At 47.1% G+C, this 27,982-nt stretch overlaps 1 protein-coding gene across 3 annotated transcripts; it reads left to right on the top strand.

The window, feature by feature from the left end:
* Window positions 1-13,267: 13,267 nt before the first annotated feature.
* LOC142249447 (uncharacterized) lies at window positions 13,268-27,547 on the top strand. Of its 3 annotated transcripts, none has more exons than XM_075321108.1 (3): window positions 13,268-13,728; window positions 24,284-24,389; window positions 26,275-27,547. In XM_075321108.1, the coding sequence occupies exons 2-3, from the start codon at window positions 24,383-24,385 to the stop codon at window positions 27,534-27,536; spliced, it is 1,269 nt and encodes a 422-aa protein (XP_075177223.1). In that variant the 5' UTR covers window positions 13,268-13,728; window positions 24,284-24,382; the 3' UTR covers window positions 27,537-27,547. The 3 variants fall into 3 exon arrangements, with proteins under 3 accessions (XP_075177223.1, XP_075177222.1, XP_075177221.1); XM_075321107.1 differs by having other exon boundaries at window positions 13,268-13,759; XM_075321106.1 differs by lacking the exon at window positions 13,268-13,728 and adding an exon at window positions 17,328-17,430.
* Window positions 27,548-27,982: the final 435 nt, after the last annotated feature.

Raw genomic sequence — 27,982 nt, 5'->3', positions numbered from 1 at the left:
GCTCCAGTCACCTCCGCACAGTGGATATGGGGGCGCCCCCCCACATTAGGACCCTGCTCCAGAGACGCATTCACCCTGCGCAGGTAACGGGACGCCGCGGGGGTCACTCACCCAGGAGGGTCGCACCGCACACACTTCAGGGAGATATCCATGGGACAGAGCCCTCGTCTGGGGGCTGCCAATAAGGGAAACACCTATAATGATTGCAGGAGAAGCCTTCGCTGAGTGTGGGAGGGTCTGCCAGGAGTGGAGGGGGAAGGGGCCGAGTCTGGAGCGGCACTAATCATACAAAAACTAATGAAGTTACAATGCAAACTGTGCAAAGTGTACTGCAGAGCATCGCACCTATAATAGAAAGAAAATCTGCAGAGTATCGCAGCTGTGATAGGGAAAAACAACCCCTGCAGAGCATCGCACCTATGAGAAAAAGAAAATCTGCAGAGCATCGCAGCTGTGATAGAAAAAAAACCAAGTCAGGACTGCAGAGCATCGCACCTATGAGAGAAAGAAAATCTGCAGAGCATCACAGCTGTGATAGGGAAAAAAACCCTGCAAAGCATTGCACCTATGAGAAAAAGAAAATCTGCAGAGCATCGCAGCTGTGATAAAAAGAGATCAAGACCTGCAGAGCATCGCAGCTGTGATGGGGGGAACCCTGAAGAGCATCGCACCTATGATAGAAAGAAAATCTGCAGAGCATCGCAGCTGTGATAGAAAAAAAACCAAGTCAGGACTGCAGAGCATCACAGCTATGAGAGAAAGAAAATCTGCAGAGCATCACAGCTGTGATAGGGAAAAAAAACCCTGCAAAGCATCGCACCTATGAGAAAAAGAAAATCTGCAGAGCATCGCAGCTGTGATAAAAAGAGATCAAGACCTGCAGAGCATCGCAGCTGTGATGGGGGGAACCCTGAAGAGCATCGCACCTATGATAGAAAGAAAATCTGCAGAGCATCGCAGCTGTGATAAAAAAAAATATTCAGGACCTACAGAGCATCGCAGCTGTGATATGAAAAAAAACCCCTGTAGATAAAAACCTATGATAAAAAGAGATCAGAACCTACAGAGCATTGCAACTATGATAGAAAGAGATCAGGATCTGCAGAGCATCGCAGCTATGACAGAAAGAGATCAGGATCTGCAGAGCATCGCAGCTATGATAGAAAGAGATCAGGACCTGCAGAGCATCGCAGCTGTGATAGAAAGAGATCAGGACCTACAGAGCATCAGAGTTATGATAAAAAGAGATCAGGATCTGCAGAGCATCACAGCTATAAAAGAGAGAGATGAGGACCTGCAGAGCATCGCAGCTATGATAGAAAGAGATCAGGACCTACAGAGCATCACAGTTATGATAAAAAGAGATCAGCACCTGCAGAGCATCACAGCTATGATAGAACGGAGCCAGAACCAGCAGAGCATCGCAGCTACGATAGAAAGAGATCAGGACACGTGGAGCATCACAGCTATAATAGAAAGGTGTCAGAACACGCAGAGCATCGCGGCTATGATGGAAACGTGTCAGAGAATTCCTACGATAGAAAGAGATCAGGACCTGCAGAGCATTGCAACTATGATGGAAAGCAATCAGGAGCATTGCAGCTATGATAGAAAGGTGTCAGAACACGCAGAGCATCGCGGCTATGATGAAAACGTGGCAGAGCATTGCAGCTTGCTATGTATGGGGGCACTGTAGCCGTAGACTGGTCAGATTGACCGTGCTGACCCTATTCAATACCTAAACAGATGATCTTCATACCCGGACCAGTTAGCGAAGGAGGAAGGTGCCAGGTGTGAGGACTCCCGTATCCATCATGTGGACGGCTGGGTGCTTGGGAAGCGAAAAGATGGCACCAGAATGCACTATGGGAAGAAGACAAGCCGACAGCAGAGGCAGAGCGAGGGGCGAGGATCTGCAGGGTTATCAGGCAGTGGCCTGCAGTGTAGTGGCGAAATGTCCTGCAGCGTGTCAGGTTGATGTTCTGCGGTGCGATGTTCTGCAGTGTGATGGGGTAATGTTCTGCAGTGTAGCAGTGTAATGTAATGCAGTTTGTCAGATTGATGTTCTGCAATATGATGTCGCGATGTTCTGCAGCATGTCAGGGTGATGCTGCTGACATCATGTGGATACTGCACATACCTCCTGCACAACATTGTGGACTTGTGTTCCATTTTAAGACACCAGTCACATTATTGCCATGTAGTGCAATGTAAATGATGTCCTGCGTGATTGTGGCAGTAATGTGTCGTGTGATTTGTGCCATGTAGCAATGTTGTAGGTATTGTGCTGACAGTGTGGTCAGGTGTAGTTAATAGTTGGGACTGGCCCATAGGGAGTGGCTAGGAAGCCGGGAGAGTGATGGTTTCCTGTGGAGCATCAGATAGGGCCCAGCGTGTGACGACAGCAGATCTAAGGGTACCTTCACACTTTAGCGATGCAGCAGCGATCCGACCAGCGATCTGACCTGGTCAGGATCGCTGCTGCATCGCTACATGGCCGCTGGTGAGCTGTCAAACAGGCAGATCTCACCAATGACCAGTGACCAGCCCCCAGCCAGCAGCGACGTGCAAGCGATGCTGCGCTTGCACGGAGCCGGCGTCTGGAAGCTGCGGACACTGGTAACTAAGGTAAACATCGGGTATGGTTACCCGATGTTTACATTAGTTATCAGCGCACACCGCTTAGCTTTGCTCTCCTAGCTACAGTACACATCGGGTTAATTAACCCGATGTGTAATGCAGCTACATGTGCAGAGAGCAGGGAGCCGCGCACACTGCTTAGCGCTGGCTCCTTGCTCTCCTAGCTACAGTACACATCGGGTTAATTAACCCGATGTGTAATGCAGCTACATGTGCAGAGAGCAGGGAGCCGCGCACACCGCTTAGCGCTGGCTCCTTGCTCTCCTAGCTACAGTACACATCGGGTTAATTAACCCGATGTGTAATGCAGCTACATGTGCAGAGAGCAGGGAGCCGCGCACACTGCTTAGTGCTGGCTCCTTGCTCTCCTAGCTACAGTACACATCGGGTTAATTAACCCGATGTGTACAGCAGCTACATGTGCAGAGAGCCGGAGCCGGCAGCACAGGCAGCGTGAGAGCTGCGGAGGCTGGTAACTAAGGTAAACATCGGGTAACCACCTTGGTTACCCGATGTTTACCCTGGTTACAGCTTACCGCAGCTGCCAGACGCCGGCTCCTGCTCCCTGCTCGCTTCATTTCGTTGCTCTCTCGCTGTCACACACAGCGATCTGTGTGTCACAGTGGGAGAGCGCCTTTGAAGAAAACGAACCAGGGCTGTGTGTAACAAGCAGCGATCTCGCAGCAGGGGCCAGATCGCTGCTCATTGTCACACACAGCGAGATCGCTAATGAGGTCACTGCTGCATCACAAAAAACGTGACTCAGCAGCGATCTCGGTAGCGAGCTCGCTGTGTGTGAAGCACCCCTAAGGGCAGGTTTGCCGACAAGGCAGCATAACGTGGGTGTCCCTGCAGATAGAGGAGACGGGAGCCAGAGATACTGGGTGAAAGAGGAGCCAGAGATAGCGGGAGAGAGAAGAGCCAGAGATGGCGGGAGAGAGAGGAGCAAGAGATAGCGGGAGAAAGAGGACCCAGATATAGCAGGAGAAAGAGGAGCAAGAGATAGCGGGAGAGAGAGGAGCAAGAGATAGCGGGAGAAAGACAAACCAGAGATAGTGGGAGAGAGAGGAGCCAGAGATAGCGGGAGAGAGAAGAGCCAGAGATACCGGGAGAAAGAGGAGCCAGAGATAGTGGGAGAAAGAGGAGCAAGAGATACCGGGAGAAAGAGTAACCAGAGATAGCGGGAGAAAGAGGAACCAGAGATAGCGGGAGAAAGAGGAACCAGAGATAGCGGGAGAAAGAGGTGCCAGAGATAGCTGGAGAAAGAGGAGCAAGAGATACCGGGAGAAAGAGTAACCAGAGATAGCGAGAGAAAGAGGAACCAGAGATAGCGGGAGAAAGAGGTGACAGAGATAGCGGGATAAAGAGGAGCAAGAGATAGCGGGAGAGAGAGGAGCAAGAGATAGCGGGAGAGAGAGGAACCAGAGATAGCGGGAGAAAGAGGAGCCAAAGATAGCGGGAGAAAGAGGAGCCAGAGATAGCGGGAGAAAGAGGAGCCAGAGATAGCGGCAGAAAGAGGAGCCAGAGATAGCGGCAGAAAGAGGAGCCAGAGATAGCGGGAGAAAGAGGAGCCAGAGATAGCGGGAGAAAGAGGAACAAGAGATAGCGGGAGAAAGATGAGCCAAAGATAGCAGGAGAGAGATGAACCAGAGATAGCGGGAGAGAGAGGAACCAGAGATAGCGGGAGAGAGAGGAGCCAGAGATAGCGGGAGAAAGAGGAACCAGAGATAGCGGGAGAGAGAGGAGCCAGAGATAGCAGGAGAAAGAGGAACCAGAGATAGCAGGATAAAGAGGAGCCAGAGATAGCGAGAGAGAGAGGAGCCAGAGATAGCGGGAGAAAGAGGAACCAAAGATAGCGGGAGAAAGAGGAACAAGAGATAGCGGGAGAAAGATGAGCCAAAGATAGCGGGAGAGAGAGGAAACAGAGATAGCGGGAGAGAGAGGAAACAGAGATAGCGGGAGAGAGAGGAGCCAGAGATAGCGGGAGAGAGAGGAGCCAGAGATAGCGGGAGAGAGAGGAGCCAGAGATAGCGGGAGAGGAGCCAGAGATAGTGGGAGAAAGAGGAAACAGAGATAGTAGGAGAAACAGGAACCAGAGATAGCGGGAGAGAGAGGAGCCAGAGATAGCGGGAGAAAGAGGAACCAGAGATAACGGGAGAAAGAGGAACCAGAGATAACGGGAGAAAGAGGAGCCAGAGATAGCGAGAGAAAGAGCAACCAGAGATAGCGGGAAAAAGAGGAGCCAGAGATAGCGGGAAAAAGAGGAGCCAGAGATAGCGGGAGAAAGAGGAGCCAGAGAGAGCGGGAGAAAGAGGAACCAGAGATAGCGGGAGAAAGAGGAGCCAGAGATGGCGAGAGAAAGAGGAGCCAGACATACCAGGAGAAAGAGGAACCAGAGATAGCGTGGGAAAGAGGAACCAGAGATAGCAGTAGAGAGAGGAACCAGAGATAGCGGGAGAAAGAGCAACCAGAGATAGCGGGATAAAGAGGAGCCAGAGATAGCGAGAGAGAGAAGAGCCAGAGATAGCGGGAGAAAGAGGAACCAAAGATAGTGGGAGAAAGAGGAACAAGAGATAGCGGGAGAAAGATGAGCCAAAGATAGTGGGAGAGAGATGAACCAGAGATAGCGGGAGAGAGAGGAAACAGAGATAGCGGGAGAGAGAAGAGCCAGAGATAGCGGGAGAGAGAGGAGCCAGAGATAGTGGGAGAAAGAGAAAACAGAGATAGTAGGAGAAATAGGAACCAGAGATAGCGGGAGAAATAGGAGCCAGAGATAGCGGGAGAGAGAGGAGCCAGAGATAGCGGGAGAGAGAGGAGCCAGAGATAGCGGGAGAAAGAGGAGCCAGAGATAACGGGAGAAAGAGGAGCCAGAGATAGCGGGAGAAAGCACAACCAGAGATAGCGGGAAAAAGAGGAGCCAGAGATAGCGGGAAAAAGAGGAGCCAGAGATAGCGAGAGAAAGAGGAGCCAGAGAGAGCGGGAGAGAGAGGAACCAGAGATAGTGGGAGAAAGAGGAGCCAGAGATGGCGAGAGAAAGAGGAGACAGACATACCAGGAGAAAGAGGAACCAGAGATAGCGGGAGAAAGAGCAACCAGAGATAGCGGGATAAAGAGAAGCCAGAGATAGCGAGAGAGAGAGGAGATAGCGGGAGAAAGAGGAGCCAGAGATAGCGGGAGAAAGAGGAGCCAGAGATAGCGGGAGAGAGAGGAACCAGAGATAGCGGGAGAAAGAGGAGCCAGAGATGGTGAGAGAAAGAAGAGCCAAACATACCAGGAGAAAGAGGAACCAGAGATAGCGGGGGAAAGAGGAACCAGAGATAGCAGTAGAGAGAGGAACCAGAGATAGCGGGAGAAAGATGAGCCAGAGATAGCGGGAGAGAGAGGAGCAAGAGATAGCTGGAGAAAGAGGAGCCAGACATAGCGGGAGAAAGAGGAGCCAGACATAGCGGGAGAAAGAGGAACCAGAGATAGTGGGAGAAAAAGAAACCAGAGATAGCGGGTGAAAGAGGAACCAGAGATAGCAGGAGAAAGATGAGCCAGAGATAGCGGGAGAAAGAGGAACCAGACATAGCGGCAGAAAGATGAGCCAGAGATAGCGGGAGAAGGATGAGCCAGAGATAGCAGGAGAAAGATGAGCCAGAGATAGCCGGACAAAGAGGAGCCAGAGATGGCGGGAGAAAGAGGAGCCAGAGATGGCAGGCGAAAGAGGAGCCAGACATAGCGGGAGAGAGAGGAACCAGAGATAGCGAGAGAGAGGAGCAAGAGATAGTGGGAGAAAGAGGAGCAATAGATAGTGGGAGAAAGAGAACCCAGACATAGCGGGAGAAAGAGAACCCAGACATAGCTGGAAAAAGAGGAATCAGAGATAGCGGGACAAAGAGAAGGAAGAGATAGCGGGAGAAAGAGGAAGCAGAGATAGCGGGACAAAGAGAAGGAAGAGATAGCGGGAAAAAGAGGAGCAAGATATAGCAGGAGAAAGGGAAGCCAGAGATAGCGGGAGAGAGGGAGGAGCCAGAGATAACGGAGAAAGAGGAACCAGAGATAGTGGGAGAGAGAAGAGCAAGATATAGCAGGAGAAAGGGGAGCCAGAGATAGCGGGAGAGAGAGGAACCAGAGATAGCGGGAGAAAGAGGAGCCAGAGATAGCAGGAGAGAGAGGATCCAGAGATAGTTCGAGAAAGAGGAACCAGAGATAGCGGGAGAAAGAGGAACCAGAGATAGTGGGCGAGAATGGAGCCAGAGATAGCGAGAGAGAGGAGCAAGAGATAGTGGGAGAAAGAGGAGCAAGAGATAGCGGTAGAAAGAGGAGCCAGACATAGCGGAAGAAAGAGAACCCAGACATAGCGGGAGAAAGAGAACCCAGACATAGCGGGAGAAAGAGAACCCAGACATAGCGGGAGAAAGAGGAACCAGAGATAGCGGGACAAAAAGAAGGAAGAGATAGCGGGAGAGAGAGGAGCAAAAGATCGACAAAACATGAACAAAACAGAATTCATCATCGTTCCACTACCTCAGGCAAATACACCCCCCCTGACCTATCCATCAAAGTCAATGGCTGCTTACTCTCCCCAGTCCCGCATGCTTGCTACCTCAGATTAACCCTTGACTGTGCTCTGTCCTTCAAGCCACACATCCAAGCCCTCTTCAACTCCTGCTGACTCCAACTCAAAAATATTTCCTGAATTCATACATTGCTTTCCCAAGAAGCTGCAAAAACACTAGTGCATGCCCTCATCATCTCGTGCCTAGACTATTGCAACCTCCTTCTCTGTGGCCTCGCTTCCAACACTCTTGCACCCCTACAATCTATCCTAAACTCTGCGGCCTGATTAATCCACCTTCCCATCGCTACTCCTCGGCCTCTCCTCTCTGCCAATCCCTTCACTGGCTTCCCATTGCCCAAAGACTTCAATCTAAAACCCTATCCATTGCATACAAAACCATCCACAACCTGTCTCCTCCATACATCTGTGACCTAGTCTCCCGGTATTTACCTGCACGTAACCTCAGATCCTCACAAGATTTCCTTCTCTACTCCCCTCTTATCTCCTCGGCCCACAATCACAAACAAGATTTCTCCCGTGCCTCCCCCATACTCTGGAATGCTCTACCCCAACACATTAGACTCTCACCTAACGTGGAAACCATCAAATTAACCTGAAGACCTACCTCTTCCGACAAACCTACAACCTGCAGTCACCCTCAGTCTGATATAGTGCCGCACGACCAGCTCTACACACACCTACTGTACCCTCACCCATCCCCTGTAGACTATTAGCACTCATGGGCAGGGTCCTCTCTCCTCCTGTACCCTCACCCATCCCCTGTGGACTATGAGCTCTCGCGGGCAGGCTTATCTCTCCTCTTGTACCCTCACCCATCCCCTGTGGACTGTGAGCTCTCGCGGGCAGGGTCCTCTCCCTCCTGTCCTTCAACCATCACCTGTAGACTGTTAGCCCTCGCGGGCAGGGTCCTCACCCCTCCTGTACCCTCACCTCTTTCCTGTAGACTGTGATTCTCGCGAGCAGGGTCCTATCTCCTCCTGTACCCTCACCCATCCCATGTAGACTGTGAATCCTCACGGGCAGGGTCCTCTGTCCTCTTGTAGCCTCACCTATCCCATGTAGACTGTGAGTCCTCACGGGCAGGGTCCTCTGTCCTCCTCTACCCTCACCCATTTCTTGTGGATTGTGATACTCGTGGGCAGGGTCCTCTCTCCTCCTGTACCAGTCTGTGCCTTGTTTTGTTTATGATTATTGTCCCCATTTTTATTATGTATGCCTCTTTTCACATGTAAAGCGCCATGGAATAAATTGTGCTATAATAATAATAATATATGTACGTATCTGTGTATGTGCGTGTCTGTGTGTGCATATGGGCTATTAAGACTCCTTTGTCTGGGGCCCAAGAAAACCTGGTGCCGGCCCTGGGGGTAAGGTAGGAACCCCTGGATCTTGGTATACTGCGTTGGTGGGATTTCTGTGGAAAAGCTTTGTCTGCCATTATACCAGTAATGTGGACTCTGAGTGTCACTACCGTGGGGGGGGGGACCTGGATGTGGACCATCTGCTACAGATAAATCGGCAATATCATATAAATGTGCCCTCAGATTAATAGTTACAGTTACATAGGTTGAATAAAGCCCTCACTCTGTCTAGTTCCCTCTTCCTCGATCAATTATATATTTTGTTTCTAAATCATTTATAACGAACAATGTTTGTACTGAGAAATCATCCAGCCCTGATATAAAGCTGTTATAGTGTCGGCCATTACTACCTCTTGTGGTCGGCATTCCACATATAGACTGCTCTAACTGTAAAGAACCCTTTCCTATTCAGCTGCTGGAATCGCTTTTCTTCCACTCGCAGTGAGTGCCCCCTGGTCCTTAGTATTGTCTTTGGAAGGAATAAGTCCTGTGCCGTCCTTTATATTGACCACACATGTATTTATACATATAATGAGAACTCCTCTGAGACGTCTTTTTCACCTCTCATCATACGGGCGGCCTCCATTACTCATCATACGGACGGCCTCCATTCCTTGCAATAATCTAGTTGCCGCCTTTGAACTGACTTTAACTTCTGAATGTCCTTTTTAAAATGTGGAGCCCAAAACTGGATCCCATATTCCAGATGTGCCTTACCAGTGATTTATAAAGGGGGAACAATATGTTGGGAACTCGGGATCTCTCTTTTTCTCCTCCCTTTAGCAGCGGCTGCCTGACATTGAGTGCTGCTGTTCAGTTACTTGTACCCAGAATCCCCCGCTCTTTCTCCTGTTCTGTAGTCTGGAGTTTACTTCCATTTAATGTATACGCAGCTATAGGATTACTCCATCCTAGGTGCATTACTTTACATATATCACCATTACATCTCCTCTGTCCATTGTCTGCCCATTCCCACATCTTATCCAGATTATTCTGTAATATTTTATCAAGGTCAGTTTTTAATATCCTACATAGTTTGGTGTTATCAGCAAAGACTGATATTTTACTATCAATCCCATCCACAAGGTCCTTAATAAAGAGATTAAAAAGGATGTCTCAGCACAGATCCCTGCGATCCCCACTGCTCCCAGTACAGATCCCTGCAGTCCCCACTGCTCCCAGTACAGATCCCTGCAGTCCCCACTGCTCCCAGTACAGATCCCTGCAGTCCCCACTGCTCCCAGTACAGATCCCTGCAGTCCCCACTGCTCCCAGTACAGATCCCTGCAGTCCCCACTGCTCCCAGTACAGATCCCTGCAGTCCCCACTGCTCCCAGTACAGATCCCTGCAGTCCCCACTGCTCCCAGTACAGATCCCTGCAGTCCCCACTGCTCCCAGTACAGATCCCTGCAGTCCCCACTGCTCCCAATACAGATCCCTGCGGTCCCCACTGCTCCCAGTACAGATCCTTGTTGTCCCCACTGCTCCCAGTACAGATCCTTGTTGTCCCCACTGCTCCCAGTACAGATCCCTGTAGTCCCCACTGCTCCCAGTACAGATCCCTGTAGTCCCCACTGCTCCCAGTACAGATCCCTGCGGTTTCCACTGCTCACAGTACAGATCCCTGTAGTCCCCACTGCTCCCAGCATAGATCCCTGCGGTTTCCACTGCTCCCAGTACAGATCCTTGTTGTCCCCACTGCTCCCAGTACAGATCCTTGTTGTCCCCACTGCTCCCAGTACAGATCCCTGTAGTCCCCACTGCTCCCAGTACAGATCCCTGTAGTCCCCACTGCTCCCAGTACAGATCCCTGCGGTTTCCACTGCTCACAGTACAGATCCCTGTAGTCCCCACTGCTCCCAGTACAGATCCCTGCGGTTTCCACTGCTCCCAGTACAGATCCCTGCGGTTTCCACTGCTCACAGTACAGATCCCTGCGGTCCTCACTGCTCCCAGTACAGATCCCTGCGGTCCTCACTGCTCCCAGTACAGATTGCTGCAAACTCCACTGCTCAAAGTACAGATCCCTGGTCCCCACTACTCCCAGTACAGATTCCTGCAGTCTCCACTGCTCCCAGTAAAGAACCCTGCGGTCCCCCACTGCTCCCAGTACAGATCCATGCAGTCCCCATTGCTCCCAGTACAGATCCATGCGGTCCCCACTGCTCCCAGTACAGATCCCTGCGGTCTCCACTGCTGACTATAGCCCAATTAGAGAATGTACCATTTATGATGACTTTGTTTCCTATCTTTTAGCCAATTTGTTACTCATCTGCTTATAGTTTCGCCCGGTCGCAGCTTCTGGAGCTTTAGTATAAGGCTATTATGTGGTACAATATCAAATGCCTTTGCAAAGTCCAATAAATCCCATCAGCTGCATTACCAATATCCAGATCTGCACTTACCTCCTCACAGAACCCCAACATGTTGGTCAGACATGACTTATCTTTCATGAATCCATGCTGTGTCAGTTATTATATTATTTTCTGAAATATGTTGTTGCATGTCATCTGTTAGGCTATGTGCGCACGTTGCGTAATTACATGCAGTTACGCTGCGCTTTGTAGCGCAGCGTAACTGCATGCGTCCTGCGTCCCCTGCATAACCTATGGAGATTATGCAGGAGCTGTGCGCACGTGGCGTCTTAGAATGCAGCGCTTCGGCTGCTGCCCGAAGCGCGCGTTCTAAGAAGTGACATGTCACTTCTTCCGTGCGCTTTGCCGGCAGCTCCTGCTCTGTCTATGGGAGGAGCTGCAGGCAGAGCGCATGGAATCGGGGGTTTTTTTTCCACTACGGACATTTTCTGCAGCGATTGGAAGCGCACGTGTGCTCTTCAGAAGTTTCTGCAGTGACTGTACGCAACGTGTGTAAAAATAGCCTAAAAATGCCCTAAAAAAATCTTGGTCACCACTGATGTCAGACTACTGGCCGGTAGTTACCTGGATCCACCCTCCTGCCACTGCATTCTAATATTTCACCACCAGGGGGAGGCAAACCACAAGGTATGTACCTAATGGACATAAACTATCAGTTAAGAAATGTGATAGTATGTACAGGAAGCAATAATTTGCAGATCTATATAGGTCGGTGGTGTAATAATGTGCAGGATATATCGCTATGTATCTGTCAGGAGGTGGAGGAGCGATGCTCTGCAGAGAGGTCAATGGTGTAATAATCTGCAGACTATATCATTATGTATCTGTCAGGAGGTGGAGGAGCGATGCTGTGCAGAGAGGTAAGTGGAGTAATAATCTGCAGGATATATCATTATGTATCTGCCAGGTGGTGGAGTAGCGATGTTCTGCAGATCTGTAGAGGTCAGTGATGTAATCTGCAGGATATATCATTATGTATCTGCCAGGTGGTGGAGTAGCGATGCTCTGCAGATCTGTAGAGGTCAGTGATGTAATCTGCAGGATATATCATTATGTATCTGTCGGGAGGTGGAGGAATGATGCTCTGCAGATCTGTAGAGGTCAGTGGTATAATAATCTGCAGATTATATCATTATGTATCTGTCAGGAGGTGGAGGAGCGGATGTTCTACAGAGAGGTCAGTGGTGTAATAATCTGCAGGATATTTAATTATGTATATGTCAGGAGGTGGAGGAGCAATGCTCTGCAGAGAGGTCAGTAGTGTAATAATCTGCAGGATATAGCACTATGTGTCAGGAGGTGGAGGAGCAATGCTCTGCAGAGAGGTCAGTAGTGTAATAATCTGCAGGATATATCACTATGTATCTGTCAGGAGGTGGAGTAGCGATGCTCTGCAGATCTGTAGAGGTCAGTGGTATAATACTCTGCAGACTATATCATTATGTATCTGTCAGGAGGTGGAGGAGCGGATGTTCTACAGACAGGTCAGTAGTGTAATAATCTGCAGGATATAGCACTATGTGTCAGGAAGTGGAGGAGCGATGCTCTGCAGAGAGGTTAGTAGTGTAATAATCTGCAGGATATATCACTATGTATCTGTCAGGAGGTGGAGGAGCGATGCTCTGCAGAGAGGTCAGTAGTGTAATAATCTGCAGGATATATCACTGTATCTGTCAGGAGGTGGAGTAGCGATGCTCTGCAGATCTGTAGAGGTCAGTGGTATAATACTCTGCAGACTATATCATTATGTATCTGTCAGGAGGTGGAGGAGCGGATGTTCTACAGACAGGTCAGTAGTGTAATAATCTGCAGGATATAGCACTATGTGTCAGGAAGTGGAGGAGCGATGCTCTGCAGAGAGGTTAGTAGTGTAATAATCTGCAGGATATATCACTATGTATCTGTCAGGAGGTGGAGGAGCGATGCTCTGCAGAGAGGTCAGTAGTGTAATAATCTGCAGGATATATCACTATGTATCTGTCAGGAGGTGGAGTAGCGATGCTCTGCAGATCTGTAGAGGTCAGTGGTATAATACTCTGCAGACTATATCATTATGTATCTATCAGGAGGTGGAGGAGCGGATGTTCTACAGAGAGGTCAGTGGTGTAATAATCTGCAGGATATATCTATATATCTGTCAGGAGGTGGAGGAGCGATGCTCTGCAGATTCTGGTCTCCATCCTGCAGACTTCTCTATTTTCTGGATATTCTCATTTTTTCGGAATTGTGCGTGGACTCTGCTGTGATTGGTTGGGGAAGGTCACATGTCGGCTCCAGGACGAGAAATCTGAATTGTTTCACTTATTCGCCAGTTTTCTTAAAGGGAAACTCCACCTAAGATTCCGAAGCAGCAGGAAAGGATCAGCTCAGCATCCAGCCGCGCAGAGCTGCCGCTACAGACGGTCGCATTTTATATTCAGTCATTGCTGCACTTGTGTTTAATACAGTAGGTAATCCGAACAAGCAGTGCTGCAGTGTAAAGCAGAGGGGACGGACATGGCAGCTTCTACCTCTAATAAACGAGTAATGGAGACAGTGACAATACAAAACAGGAGCCATTGATCAGAGCGACAGAGCAGAAAGACGAATAGGAGAGGACGCGGCTTCTGTGGAAGAGACAGAGGAATCTACCAGCATCTCCGGACTCATTCACCTCAGGGACAGGAACTCCTGCCGAAATATCAGAGGAAGACTGCGGCAGAGTGGCCACAGAAAGCAGAGAAAACCGTGCACTCACTGAGCAAGCAGGGTATGCTGCGAGATTTCAGCTCTGAAGACTGCAGAATAGTGAGTGCAGCTCTGGAGTATAATACAGGAGGTAACTTAGCATTAGTAATGCAAATGTATTTACACAGTGACTGCACCATCAGAATAGTGAGTGCAGCTCTGCAGTATAATACAGGAGGTAACTCAGGAGCAGTATTGTAATATATGTATACAGTTCGTGCACTTGCAGAATAGTGAGTGCAGCTCTGCAGTATAATGCAGGGGGTAACTGAGGATCAGTAATGTAATGTATGTACATAGTGATTGCACCAGCAGAATAGTGAGTGCAGCTCTGGAGTATAATACAGGAGTTAACTCAGGATCAGTATTGTAATGTATGTACACAGTTAGTGCACTAGCAGAATAATGAGTGCAGCTCTGGAGTATAATACAGGAGGTAACTCAGGATCAGTAATGTATGTACACGGCTAGGCTAGGCTAGGAAAATGTGCGCTTCAGAGCGCAGCTGAAAAGCTGCGTTCTGAAGCGCATGGTGCCGGCAGATTCGTGCGCTCTGCATGCTGCCTCTCCCTATAGACAGCATGCAGCATGCAGAACGCACGAAAGAAGTGACATGTCACTTCTTAGAACGCAGCGATTCGGCAAGCAGCCGAATCGCTGCGTTCTAACATGCCACGTTCGCACGGCCCCTGCACAATCTCCATAGATTGTGCAGGGGACGCAGGACGCATGCAGTTACGCTGCGGTGCAGAACGCAGCGTAACTGCATGTAATACGCACACGTGCGCACATACCCTAAGTGCACTAGCAGAATAGTGAGTGCAGCTCTGGAGTATACTACAGGAGGTAACTCAGGATCAGTATTGTAATGTATGTACACAGTTAGTGCACCAGCAGAATAGCGAGTGCAGCTCTGGAGTATAATACAGGAGGTAACTCAGGGTCAGTAATGTAATGTACATGCACAGTGACTGCACCAGCAGAATAGTGATTGCAGCTCTGCAGTATAATGCAGGATGTAACTCAGGGTCAGTAATGTAATGTACGTACACAGTGACTGCACCAGCAGAATAGTGATTGCAGCTCTGGAGTATAATACAGGAGGTAACTGAGGATCAGTAATGTAATGTATGTACACAGTGACTGCACCAACAGAATAGTGAGTGCAGCTCTGGAGTGTAATGAAGGTAGGACTGCTGTATGGCGGTTTGCTCTGCAGATGTCGCCGCCCCAGGCTGTGGAGACTGGTACAAGGTGAGCTGGTTACTCCTTTTCAGCTATTGACACAGAACCCGCATGTCGACATTCCTCTGCCAACCACTGGGGATAGCACAACACGCCCCAGGGCGAGGAGCCGGGCAAGTAAATGATATAAGGGCTGCTGGTTACTGGTAGGTGACAGATATGTACTCCTCTCCGCCGGTGTCAGACGGACACGTTTCTGCATCTTTTTTACCCCCATATAAGTTATATAGAGAGTTCTGGACTTGGCTCCGCCTCTTTACTGTCCGCCCCGCCCCAATGATATTGACTTTCTGCAGGGAGGAAAAGATCACCTGTATATTACACCTGTATCCTGTATATCACCAGTGCAATCTGTATGATCGTCACCTGTATATATTCTGTATATTACACTTATATCCTGCATATCACTCATGTAATCTATGTCACCTGTACAATACACAAATCCTGTATATTACACACATCCTGTATATTACACATATATCTTGTATATTACACCTGTATATTACACACTTATGTTGTCTATTACACCTATATCCTGTATATTACACAGATATTCTATATATTACACCTGTATATTATACATATATCCTTTATATTTCTCTTGTAAATTACACATATATCCTGTATATTACACATATACTGTATATTGTATATTACACATAGATCCTCCCTATTATTCCTGTACATTACACACACATCCTGTATATTACACTTACCGGTATAAATTACACAGATATCCTGTATATTACAAACATATCCTGTATGTTACACCTGTATATTACACACTTATGCTGTATATTACTTCTGTACATTACAAACTTATCTTGTATATTGCGCACATATCCTGTATATTACATCTGTATACATATCTTGTATATTACACTTATATCTTGTATATTACATGCATATCCTGTACATTACACCTGTATACTACACGCATTCTGTATATTACACAGATATCTTGTATATTACATCTGTATATTACAAATGTATCCTGTATATTACACATATATCTTGTATATTACCCCTATATATTACAAATACAGTATATTCTCTATATTACACCAGTATATTACACACATATTCTGTATATTACACAGATATCTTCTATATTACATCTGTATATTATAAATGTATCCTATATATTACACAGATATCTTGTATATTATCCCTGTATATTACAAATATGTTCTCTATATTACACCGGTATATTACACACATATCCTGTATATGACACAGATATCTTGTATATTACACCTGTATTACACATACTGTATATCCTGTATATTACTCATATAACCTGTATATTACACACATCCTGTATATTACACATATATCCTGTATATTACACACATATATCCTGTATATTGCACAGATATCCTGTATATTACACCTGTATATTACACACATATCCTGTATATTACACATATAACCTGTATATTACACCTGTATATTACAAACATATATCCTGTATATTGCACAGATATCCTGTATATTACACCTGTATATTACACAGATATCTTGTATATTACACCTGTATATTACACACATATCCTGTATATTACACACATATCCTGTATATTACACCTGTATATTACACACATATCCTGTATATTACACACACACATATCCTGTATATTACATACATTTCCTGTATATTACACCTGTATATTACACACATATCCTGTATATTACACCTGTATATTACACACATATCCTGTATATTACACCTGTATGTTACACACACATATCCTGTATATTACATACATTTCCTGTATATTACACCTGTATATTACATACATATCCTGTATATTGCATCTGTATATTACACACATATCCTATATATTACACCTGTATATTAGACACACATATCCTGCATATAACACACATACAGTATCTTGTATATTACATACACATCGTGTATATTACACCTGCATATTACATACATATCCTGTATATACAAGTGTAATATACAGGATGTGTGTAATATACAGGTGTAATATACAGGATATGTGTGTAATATATAAGTGTAATATACAGGATATGTGTATAATATACAGGTGTAATATACAGGATATTTACACACATATCCTGTATATTACACCTGTATATTACACACATATCCTGTATATTACACCTGTATATTACACACATATCCTGTATATTACACCTGTATATTACACACATATCCTGTATATTACACCTGCATGTCGCCCCTTTCCTTCTGACCGCCCTTCCCCCTGGGCTGCGGCTTCTCCTGGTTAATGATGAACTTTTTCGGGTCACCGGGCGTCACCGCGATGCTTCCTCTTTAACTCTTTCCTCCCACGACGCAGCACAGTTTAACTCGTGCACTGCTGGTGCTGGGGGACGTTACAGGGAGGGTTTGGCAGAGGGAGGTGGAAGGAGGAAGAGAGAAGGCAAAACCAGCGGGAGGAGGCTGGGAGCGCCGGGCAAGAGTTGGGCAAATCCACGATCTTTCTTCGATCTCTACCCGATCTGGATCTCTGGGACAAGGTAAGAGAAAGGGACTCCCCTAATATTCGTTATCTCCGGAGCTCGTACCCACTGAGCCACCGAGGAAACCCGGAGCGCTGAACTTCTCCTCAGAGAACCGACCGCGGAGGACGTCAGCCCCGGGAATCGGCCGACACCAAGGATCCCAGCGACCAGATCGGGGAAACCCAGGAGATCCGTATACCGCACACTGACACCAACTGGTGGCGACATGGAGGAATAATAAAGCAAATCCCGGGGGAGAGACCGAGGCGGAAACACAGTCTGCTCAATATTATTATTATTATTATTATTATTATTTATTTGATTATTTTATCCACTGATGCTAATGTCTCTTATTGAGAGAGAAGCAACTGATAATGTGATGATGGAGCCGAGAATCAAAACCATCGAATTCACCCACCTCTATATAAGTCACCTCCCCTGTATTCAGCTATCATGACCAACAGCCCCCCAACCAGTATATTACTATACATAGGAGAAGTATTATAGTAGTTATATTATTGTACATAGGAGCAGTATTACACCGGGTGCAGAATTATTAGGCAAGTTGTATTTTAGAGGATTTTTTTTATTATTGATCAATAACTATGTTCTCAATCAACCCAAAAGACTCATAAATAGCAAAGCTTAATATTTTTGGAAGTTGGAGTGGGGGTTTTAGATCTGGCTATCTTAGGAGGATATCTGTTTGTGCAGGAAACTATTACTGTGCAGAATTATTAGGCAACTTAATAAAAAACAAATATATTCCAATGTCACTTGTTTATTTTCACCAGGTAAACCAATATAACTACACAAAATTTACAAATAAACATTTCTGACATGCAAAAACAAACCCCCAAAAAATGAGTGACCAATATAGCCACCTTTCTTTCTGATGACACTCAACAGCCACCATCCATAGATTCTGTCATTGCTTGATCTGTTTACGATCAACATTGCGTGCAGCAGCCACCACAGCCTCCAGACACTGTTCCAAGTGGTGTACTGTTTTCCCTCCCTGTGGATCTCACATTTTATGAGGAACCACAGGTTCTCTATGGGGTTCAGATCAGGTGAACAAGGGGGCCCTGTCATTATTTTTTCATCTTTTAGACCTTTACTGGCCAGCCACGCAGTGGAGTAGTTGGATGCATGTGATGGAGCATTGTCCTGCATCAAAATCATGTTTTTCTTGAACGATACCGACTTCTTCCTGTACCACGGCTTGAAGAAGTTGTCTTCCAGAAACTGGCAGTAGGTCTGGGAGTTGAGCTTCACTCCATCCTCAACCCGAAAAGGTCCCACAAGTTCATCTTTGATGATACCAGCACATACCAGTACCCACCTCCACCTTGCTGGCGCCTGAGTCTGAGTGGAGCTCTCTGCCCTTTACTGATCCAGCCTCTGGCCCATCCATCTGGCCCATCAAGAGTCATTCTCATTTCATCAGTCCATAAAACCTTTGAAAAATCAGTCTTAAGATATTTCTTGGCCCAGTCTTGACGTTTTATCTTATGTTTCTTGTTCAGAGGTGGTGGTTTTTCAGCCTTCCTTACCTTGGCCATGCCCCTGAGTATGGCACACCTTGTGCTTTTTGATACTCCAGTAACATTGCAGCTCTGAAATATGGCCAAACTGGTGGCAAATGACACCTTGGCAGCTTCACTTGATTTTCTTGCTTGATTTAACTCAATTCATGGGCAGTTATTTTGCACCTTTTTTGCCCAACACGCTTCTTGCGACCCTGTTGGCTATTTGCCATGAAACACTTAATTGTTCAGTGATCACGCCTCAAAAGTTTGGCAATTTCGAGACTGCTGCATCACTCTGCAAGACTTCTCACAATTTTGGACTTTTCAGAGCCCGTCAAATCTCTCTTCTGACCCATTTTGCCAAAGGAAAGGAAGTTGCCTAATAATTAAGCACACCTTATATAGGGTGTTGATAAAACTGTAGGGGGGAAAAAAGCGCAATAGGGTCTTACCCGGTATGAGGGTAGACAGACAAGACAAAGAAGCACTCACCTGGTGAGGTTGTGCCAGTCACAACCCCTTATGATAGCCTGTGAGTGCCTGGTGGTTTAGCTGCAGCCCCGGGAGAGGAAGTTTGTATCACACAGGTAGAAGAGAAGACCGGGTTTATGCCGCGCTAAAAACCACTGATGCGTGTAAATTAAAAGATTTCCTTTTTATTTGACAGTTCCTACGCGTTTCAGAGACATCCGTCTCCTTCCTCAGGAAAATAAATCATAATGATTTCTTTTCCTGAGGAAGGAGACGGATGTCTCTGAAAAGCGTAGGAACTGTCAAATAAAAAGGAAATCTTTTTACACGCATCAGTGGTTTTTAGCGCGGCATAAACCCGGTCTTCTCTTCTACCTGTGTGATAGGGTGTTGATGTCATTACACCGCACCCCTCCTCATTACAGAGATGCACATCACCTGATTTACTTAATTGGTAGTTGGCTCTCAGCCTATACAGCTGGAGTAGGACAACATGTATAAAAAGCATCATGGGATCAAAATATTAATTTGCCTAATAATTTTGCACACAGTATATAGTAGTTATATTCTTGTACATAGGGGTCAGTATTATAGTAGTTATATTCTTCTACATAGTGGACAATATTATAGTAGTTATATTCTTGTACATAGGAGCAGTATTATAGTAATAATAATTTTATTCATTTATATAGCGCTATTAATTCCACAGCGCTTTTCATACATTGGCAACACTGTCCCCATTGGGGCTCACAATCTAGAGTCCCTATCTGTATGTCTTTGGAGTGTGGGAGGAAGCTGGAGTACCCGGAGGAAACCCACGCAAACACGGGGAGAACATACAAACTCCTTTGCAGATAGTGTCCTTGGGTGGGTTTTGAACCTAGGACCCCAGCGCTGCAAGACTGCAGTGCTAACCACTGAGCCACCGTGCCGCCCTAGGCATATTATTGTACAAAGGAGCAGTATTATAGTAGTTATATTCTTGTACATAGGGGGCAGTATTATAGTAGTTATATTCTTGTACATAGGGGCAGTATTATAGCAGTTATATTCCTGTACATAGGGGCAGTATTATAGTAGTTATATTCTTGTACATAGGGGGCAGTATTATAGTAGTTATATTCTTGTACATAGGGGGCAGTATTATAGTAGTTATATTCTTGAACATAGGGGCAGTATTATAGTAGTTATATTCTTGTACATAGGGGGCAGTATTATAGTAGTTATATTCTTGTACATAGGGGGCAGTATTATAGTAGTTATATATATAGTAGTTATATATATGTACATAGGGGCAGTATTATCGCAGTTATATTACTGTACATAGGAGCAGTATTATAGTAGTTATATTCTTATACATAGGGGGCAGTATTATAGTGGTTATATTCTTGTATATAGGAGCAGTATTATAGTAGTTATATTCTTGTACATAGAAGCAGTATTATAGTAGTTATATTCCTGTACATAGGAGCGGTATTATAGCAGTAATATTCTTGCATATAGGGGAGTATTATTGGTTGGTATTAATTTTGCACCTGAATCTATGACACATTTTGAATTCTTTGTAGACCTTTGTAGTGATGGTGCTGACTGTAGTCACCACTTTCCTTTTTCTTGGCCTCATGATTTTGCTATATTCTGCGGTTGCTATTAATTATATCTCTCGTGTGTGGATATTATAGGATTTGGATTCTGGGCTTCACTTCTGAACTTTTCTTTATAAACAGTGAAAATATTTTCTCCTTAAAATAGCCCAGGGGAGATAATTCTGCTGGGAAGAAGGGACCTGATGTCCCGAGACCCTTATATAGAACGAGGAATTTGTCCTTAATAATATAATACATGAATCCGCAGCCTCTGTTTTACTGGGGGAAAAAAAGTCGAAGCTTAAAAGTAGCAGATGCAGAATCTGTAGATATCACCACATTCCCGCAGACATTTGGGAAGATTTGCAGCCCCTGCCCCAATGAGGGGAAAGTATGAAATGTCCTGATCGCTCCCGTCACTCCGGCTTCATGGCACTGCTCAATCTTTGCTGTTGAATCCATTTATGTTTCATGATCTCGGCTCATTCTCCTTTATGTGATGAAGTCGACTCCTCTGCACAGCTGAGGGTTTGTTACAATTGTAGCCAGTAGAGATAATCCACTCAGAGCCCGACCTCAGACTGACACATTGTAACGAACTATCAGAAGAGAGAATTGCTTTGTTCTTCACAAACTGTTGGAATCTGGATTCATTTGTAGCAAATTCCAGGATTTATTATTATTACATTAAATCTCTTTGAGATGAGATTTTTTTTTTTATTTACAAATTTGGAAAGTTCAGTTTTCATCAGAAGGCAGAGACGTAATTGGTGAGGAGCAGTACGACCTGTTCACTGTACAGTGTCCCCCCTCTCTGTGTGTCTCTTCCTTTGTGTGCCCCCCCTCTGTGTTCCCCCCCTCTGTATCCCTCCCCCTCTATTCCCCCCCTTCTGTGCCCATCTCCCTCTGTTTATCCCCCCTCTATGTCCCCCTTTGTAAATCCATCTCTCTGTGTTCCCCCTCTATGTGTCCCCACTCTGTGTCCCTCCCCCTCTATGTCCCCCCCTTCTGTGCCCATCTCCCTCTGTGTATCCCCCCTCTGTGTCCCCCTTTATAAATCCCTCTCGCTGTGTTACCCCTCTGTGTGTCCCCCCTCTGTGCCCTTCTATGTGCACCCTCTTTGTATCCCCCTCACTCTGTCTCCCCCTCTGTGTCCTCCCATGTGTGCACCCCTCTGTGATCCTTCCCCTCTGTGACACCTCTGTGTGTTCCCCCCTCTGTGTTTCCCCTCTGTATGTCCCTCCCTCTGTGTGTCCCCCCATGTGTGCACCCCTCTGTGTCCCTTCCCCTCTCTGAGACTCCTCTGTGTGTCCCCCCAGCTGTGTGTCCCCCTCTATGTCTCTCCCTCTATGTGTCCCCCCTCTGTGTCCCCTTTGTAAATCCCTCTCGCTGTGTTAGCCTTCTGTGTGTCCCCCTCTGTGCCCTTCTATGTGCACCCCCTTTGTATCCCCCTCACTCTGTGTGTCCTAATCTGTGTGTCCCTCCATGTGTGCACTAATCTGTGTCCCTTCCCCTCTCTGAGACTCCTCTGTGTGTCCCCCCAGCTGTGTGTCCCCCTCTATGTCTCTCCCTCTGTGTGTCCCCCCTCTGTGTCCCCTTTGTAAATCCCTCTCGCTGTGTTACCCTTCTGTGTGTCCCCCTCTGTGCCCTTCTATGTGCACCTCCTTTGTATCCCCCCTCACTCTGTGTGTCCCAATCTGTGTGTCCCCCCATGTGTGCACGCCTCTGTGTCCCTTCCCCTCTAGACTGCAGACTGGTGGATTTACAGCGAGGGACCCCTTTAATATGACATTTCCTTGCCAGTCTGGGCTGTGGTCTGATGCCTCTTGCTGTGGTGCGGATCCTCCTGACTTCTCCAGGGGCTGCGGCTGTTTATCTGGTCTCTATGGATATCTTGACACCTGATGCAGCAGAGCTGGTGACGATCTCTGCAGATTATATAGGATCATTATCAGCGGATGATCCACTGTAGCCACCAAATCCTACAAATCGCACATATAGAGGCCTTCTGAGCGCACAACGTAATATGCACCGAAAATCTGCAGAACATATATATTGTGTCAGGAGATGGCAGGAGGGCAACAAAGGGTTAACAATGCTGTCTCCCAGCAACTAGGATTGTTTACAAACATGAAACTCCTGATTGTGAAGGGCGAGGTCCCTTTAAGAGATTACTTGATCCAATGTATAAAGGGAAACTACTGGATACAAAAGATTAGGAGGAAGATGATCTCCCCCCCCCCCTTCACCTCCACCCCAATAACAGCAGCCAAAATTACCAAAGTTTCCAGGGAATTAAGTCTATTGGTTTTTAATATCACATTTTATTGTCACAATAATCAGAGAACTGGGAGAAAAAGATAAACTTTACATCCAAATTATAAGAGGGGCTGATATCAGTCACATATGTAATGTCTGGGGTTATATCAGCACTGGAGCGTTATAAGAGGGGCTGATATCAGTCACATATGTAATGTCTGGGGTTATATCAGCACTGGAGCGTTATAAGAGGGGCTGATATCAGTCACATATGTAATGTCTGGGGTTATATCAGCACTGGAGCATAATAAGAGGGGCTAATATAAGTAACATATGTAATGTCTGGGGTTATATCAGCACTGGAGCATAATAAGAGGGGCTAATATCAGTAACATATGTAAAGTCTGGAAGTTATATTAGTACTGGCGTGTTATAAGGGGGCTGATATCACTCACATATGTAATGTCTGGGGTTATATCAGCACTGGAGCATAATAAGAGGGGCTGATATCAGTAACATATGTAAAGTCTGGAAGTTATATTAGTACTGGCATGTTATAAGGGGGCTGATATCAGTCACATATGTAATGTCTGGGGTTATATCAGTACTGGAGTGTAATAAGAGGGGCTAATATCAGTAACATATGTAAAGTCTGGAAGTTATATTAGTACTGGCGTGTTATAAGGGGGCTGATATCACTCACATATGTAATGTCTGGGGTTATATCAGCACTGGAGCATAATAAGAGGGGCTGATATCAGTAACATATGTAAAGTCTGGAAGTTATATTAGTACTGGCGTGTTATAAGGGGGCTGATATCAGTCACATATGTAATGTCTGGGGTTATATCAGTACTGGAGTGTAATAAGAGGGGCTGATATCAGTATGATATTTGTGAAGGTCTATATTTTGCAGTGATGAACGCTCAGCCTCTCCCTTCCTACAGTCTTCTGGGTTCAGGTTTCTTCCCACGCACTGAGTGAACTCTGTTGGGATTAACTCTTTCATTTCTTCTTCAGCTCACAATGAAGAAGCTCCAGGTGACCCCCGATCGGCTGCTGAAGGTGACAGTGTAGCACCTCCGTCTAGATCTGTCCTCCCCCAACTGTGACCCCATCATGTCTGGTGAGTGTGTGCTGCCCTGCACCCATGAACTATCACTCCCATCATTACCTACATGTGCTTTGCGTAACTTTTTCTTCTATCAGAAGTAAAATGCTGTACATATTACTGGGCCTGTCTATGAGCACACCTTCTACATCACATTTCATGTCTGAGGCCTAAAACTTCACACCTCACGCCTTGTACCTCACACCCAATGTAGGCTCCACTTGTATATTCTTCAGATGTAGGGCTCCTTCTAGTGTTCCAGATCCTAAAAGACATACATGTAATAATGGCCCCTATTCTGTAATAATGTTCCCAATCATTGGCCCTTCCTAGAATAATGTTCTCCATCCTGCCCCTTCCTGTAATAATGTCCTCCATCCTGGGTCCCTTCCTGTAATAATGTCCTCCATCATGGGCCCCTTACTGTAATAATGTCCCCCATCATGGGCTCCATCCTGTAATGTCCTCCATCTTGGGACCCTTCCTGTAATAATGTCCTCCATCCTGGGCACCTTCCTGTAATAATGTCCTCCATCATGGGCCCCTTCCTGTAATAATGTCCTCCATCCTGGGCCCCTTTCTGTAATAATGTCCCTCATCATGGGCCCCTTCATCTAATAATGTCCTCCATCCTGGGCCCGTTCCTGTAGTAATGTACTCCATCCTGAGCCTCTTCCTGTGATATTGGCCATCATCATGGGCTCCTTCATGTAATAATGTCCTCCATCCTGGGCCCCTTCCTGTAATAATGTCCTCAATCCTGGGCCCCTTCCTGTAATAATGTCCTCCATCCTGGGCCCCTTCATGTAATAATGTCCCTCATCATGGGCCCCTTCCTGTAATAATGTCCCCCATCCTGGGCCCCTTCCTGTAATAATGTCTCCAATCATGGGCCCCTTCATCTAATAATGTCTCAATCCTGAGCCCCTTCCGGTAATAATGTCCTCCATCCTGGGCCCCTTCCTCTAATAATTTCCTCCATCCTGGGCCCCTTCCTTTAATAATGTCCTCCATCCTGGGCCCCTTCTTGTAATAATGTCCTCTATCCTTGCCCCTTCTTGTAATAAAGTCTCCCATCATGGGCCCCTTCCTGTAATAATGTCCTCCATCCTGGGCCCCTTCCTATAATAATGTCCTCCATCATAGATCCCTTCCTGTAATAATGTCCTCCATCATGGGTCCCTTCTAGTAATCATTTCCCCATCCTGGGCCCCTTCATAGTATAATGTCTTTTTTCTAACAAATGGAAAAAATTATTCTGCTTACCTTTCCTGCTCCCACGGCATGGGGCATCATTTTCTATAGCCGATGCAGAAGGCGGTAAATGACCGACATGTAAGCAATGGGCAGCGTATGACGTCAAGGCCGTGCGCCACCCGTGATGGGCACGCCAATGTCAGCTGCCGGCCTCTGATGGACCAGAAGTATATATTGCAGTGCCCGGAACTGGCCGGTCTTAGCGCCCCCTATAATACAGCTGAAGTAGGCACTGGTGTCGAAGGGCCCCCCTCCAGCACATGCCTTGCACCTCGTACCTCATACCTCACACCATCTGCCTTTCACCTTGTACCTCACACTTCATACCACATGCCTCGTACCTCATACCTCTCATTTCACAATTCATAGCACATGCCTTGTACCTTGTACCTTACACCCCATACTTCATACCACATGCCTTGTACCTCGTATTTCACACCTCATACTTCATACCATATGCCTCTTATCTCTCAGTTCACACCTCCTTGTGCATTATATCTGACATGTTCAGGCTGCTCTCGGGCCCCGGAGCTGTGCGGGGCCGCAATGTCCCTTACCATTGTATTCTTGGTTCCGGATAGGAACAGATACAATGTTCCAGTGTTCAGGTCATTGGTCTTATAGGGCCCTTGTGTCTTTGCAGGTCCTCTCCACAAGGGATGCCGGTTATCCTTGTTTGTTCTTCTGGTGGTCCTGGCTGGGATTTCTGCAGAAGACCCCTGTACATGCATCGTCCTTGAGGAGGAGGTGGACTGGTCACTGCTGACGTCTGATCGCTGCTGTGTGAACATCACTCTCTCTGTGAGCGCCCTGGAGTGGAACCTCTTCACTGCCCTCCCCAGCCTCAGGGTCCTTGACCTCTCCAACTCTGGCATTCTTGAGATCACTGATTCTGAGAGAGGAAGGAACCAGACGCTGGTGGAGATGTTGTACATGGACCACAATCATCTGACGGAGCTACCTGATGGCTTCTTGAGCAACGCACCCAACTTGAGGGTTCTCCACCTTGAGTTTAACAAGCTGCACCACCTTCCTTCCCACTTCTTACAAGTGTCCAACTTCCTCCAGGAGCTCCATCTGAGCCACAACAACCTGAGATCCTTCCCCTCCAGCCTCCTGAGACCTTCTCTCACCATCTTTGGCTTCCTCAACAATTCCCTGGACTGCACTTGTGCCCTCTATGACCAACTGGAGCCCAGGATTCGCAACAACGACTCCCGCCTCCTGCTGGATGACATTGTCTGTGCTTCTCCAAAAGACGCTAATGGGTGGAAAATTCTGGATATCCCGAGAACTTCCCTCTGCCGGTCCCACAGTTTGACCATTGCCTTGATCTGCATCCCACTGGTGGTGCTGGTTCTGCTGACATGCTGGTACGTCTGCTGCCGAAAACAAAAAGGTGCGTACCCCAGCACAAGGCGCGAGTGCAGCCTGGTCACCGTGGATCGGAATGGAGTCGGGAGTACGGGGGAATATCATCACTATGAACCCCGGGACAACTTCCAGAAAGAGCGGCGGGATCACGATGCCCATCAATTCAAGGACCCCATTCTCCTGAGACCGTCCGCCGCCCTTCTGGGGAGCAACCGAGACCTCTACGAAGAGGTGGAGATCAAAATGGGGACCTCTGCCGACTCCCTGGTGGGTGATGGACAGGATGGCCACGCAGGTCCAGGTCTGATGTTGGCTGTAGAGGAGGAGGAGGAGGAAGAAGAAGAGGAAGAAGTGCAGATGATGCCAGATGAACCGGAAGTGGAAACTGTCAGTGTGACCGATGTGATGAAGGACTCCAGTGATCGAGAGAAGCTTTATCTGAACCAGACTTTGGACTATTACAGTTTGGTGCCAGACATCGAGCTGGAGGACTCTGACCACTGTGAGTATGAGAGCGTCGACCTCTCCTGAGCGGCCTCCAGGGCCAAAAAACAATGGACACAATATCGTGATGAAGGACTAACCATGAATGCGTCCAGCAAAACCGCTGATGCGACTAACAGTGGTCAGAGAGTGCTGAACCGGGACCCTATTTATTATAATACTCCCACCAAGACTTATAACGCACTGACCAAGCCTCATGATGCACTGACCGCTCCCTGTAACGCAATGACCCCGCCAGGTAACGCACTGACCATGCCTCATGATGCACTGACCGCGCCCTGTGACGCACTGACCACGCCCTGTGACGCACTGACCGCGCCCTGTGATGCACTGACCGCGCCCTGTGACGCACTGACCGAGCCCTATGACGCACTGACCGCGCCCTGTGACGCACTGACTGTGCCCTGTGACGCACTGACCGCTCCCTGTAACACACTGACCCCGCCAGATAACGGACTAACCGCACCTCATGA

This window comes from Anomaloglossus baeobatrachus, chromosome 8 (genome assembly GCF_048569485.1).
Source record: "Anomaloglossus baeobatrachus isolate aAnoBae1 chromosome 8, aAnoBae1.hap1, whole genome shotgun sequence".
Taxonomy (NCBI): Eukaryota; Metazoa; Chordata; class Amphibia; order Anura; family Aromobatidae; genus Anomaloglossus; species Anomaloglossus baeobatrachus.
Note: the sequence above shows the minus strand (reverse complement) of the source record. Positions and strands in the feature narration are given on the sequence as shown.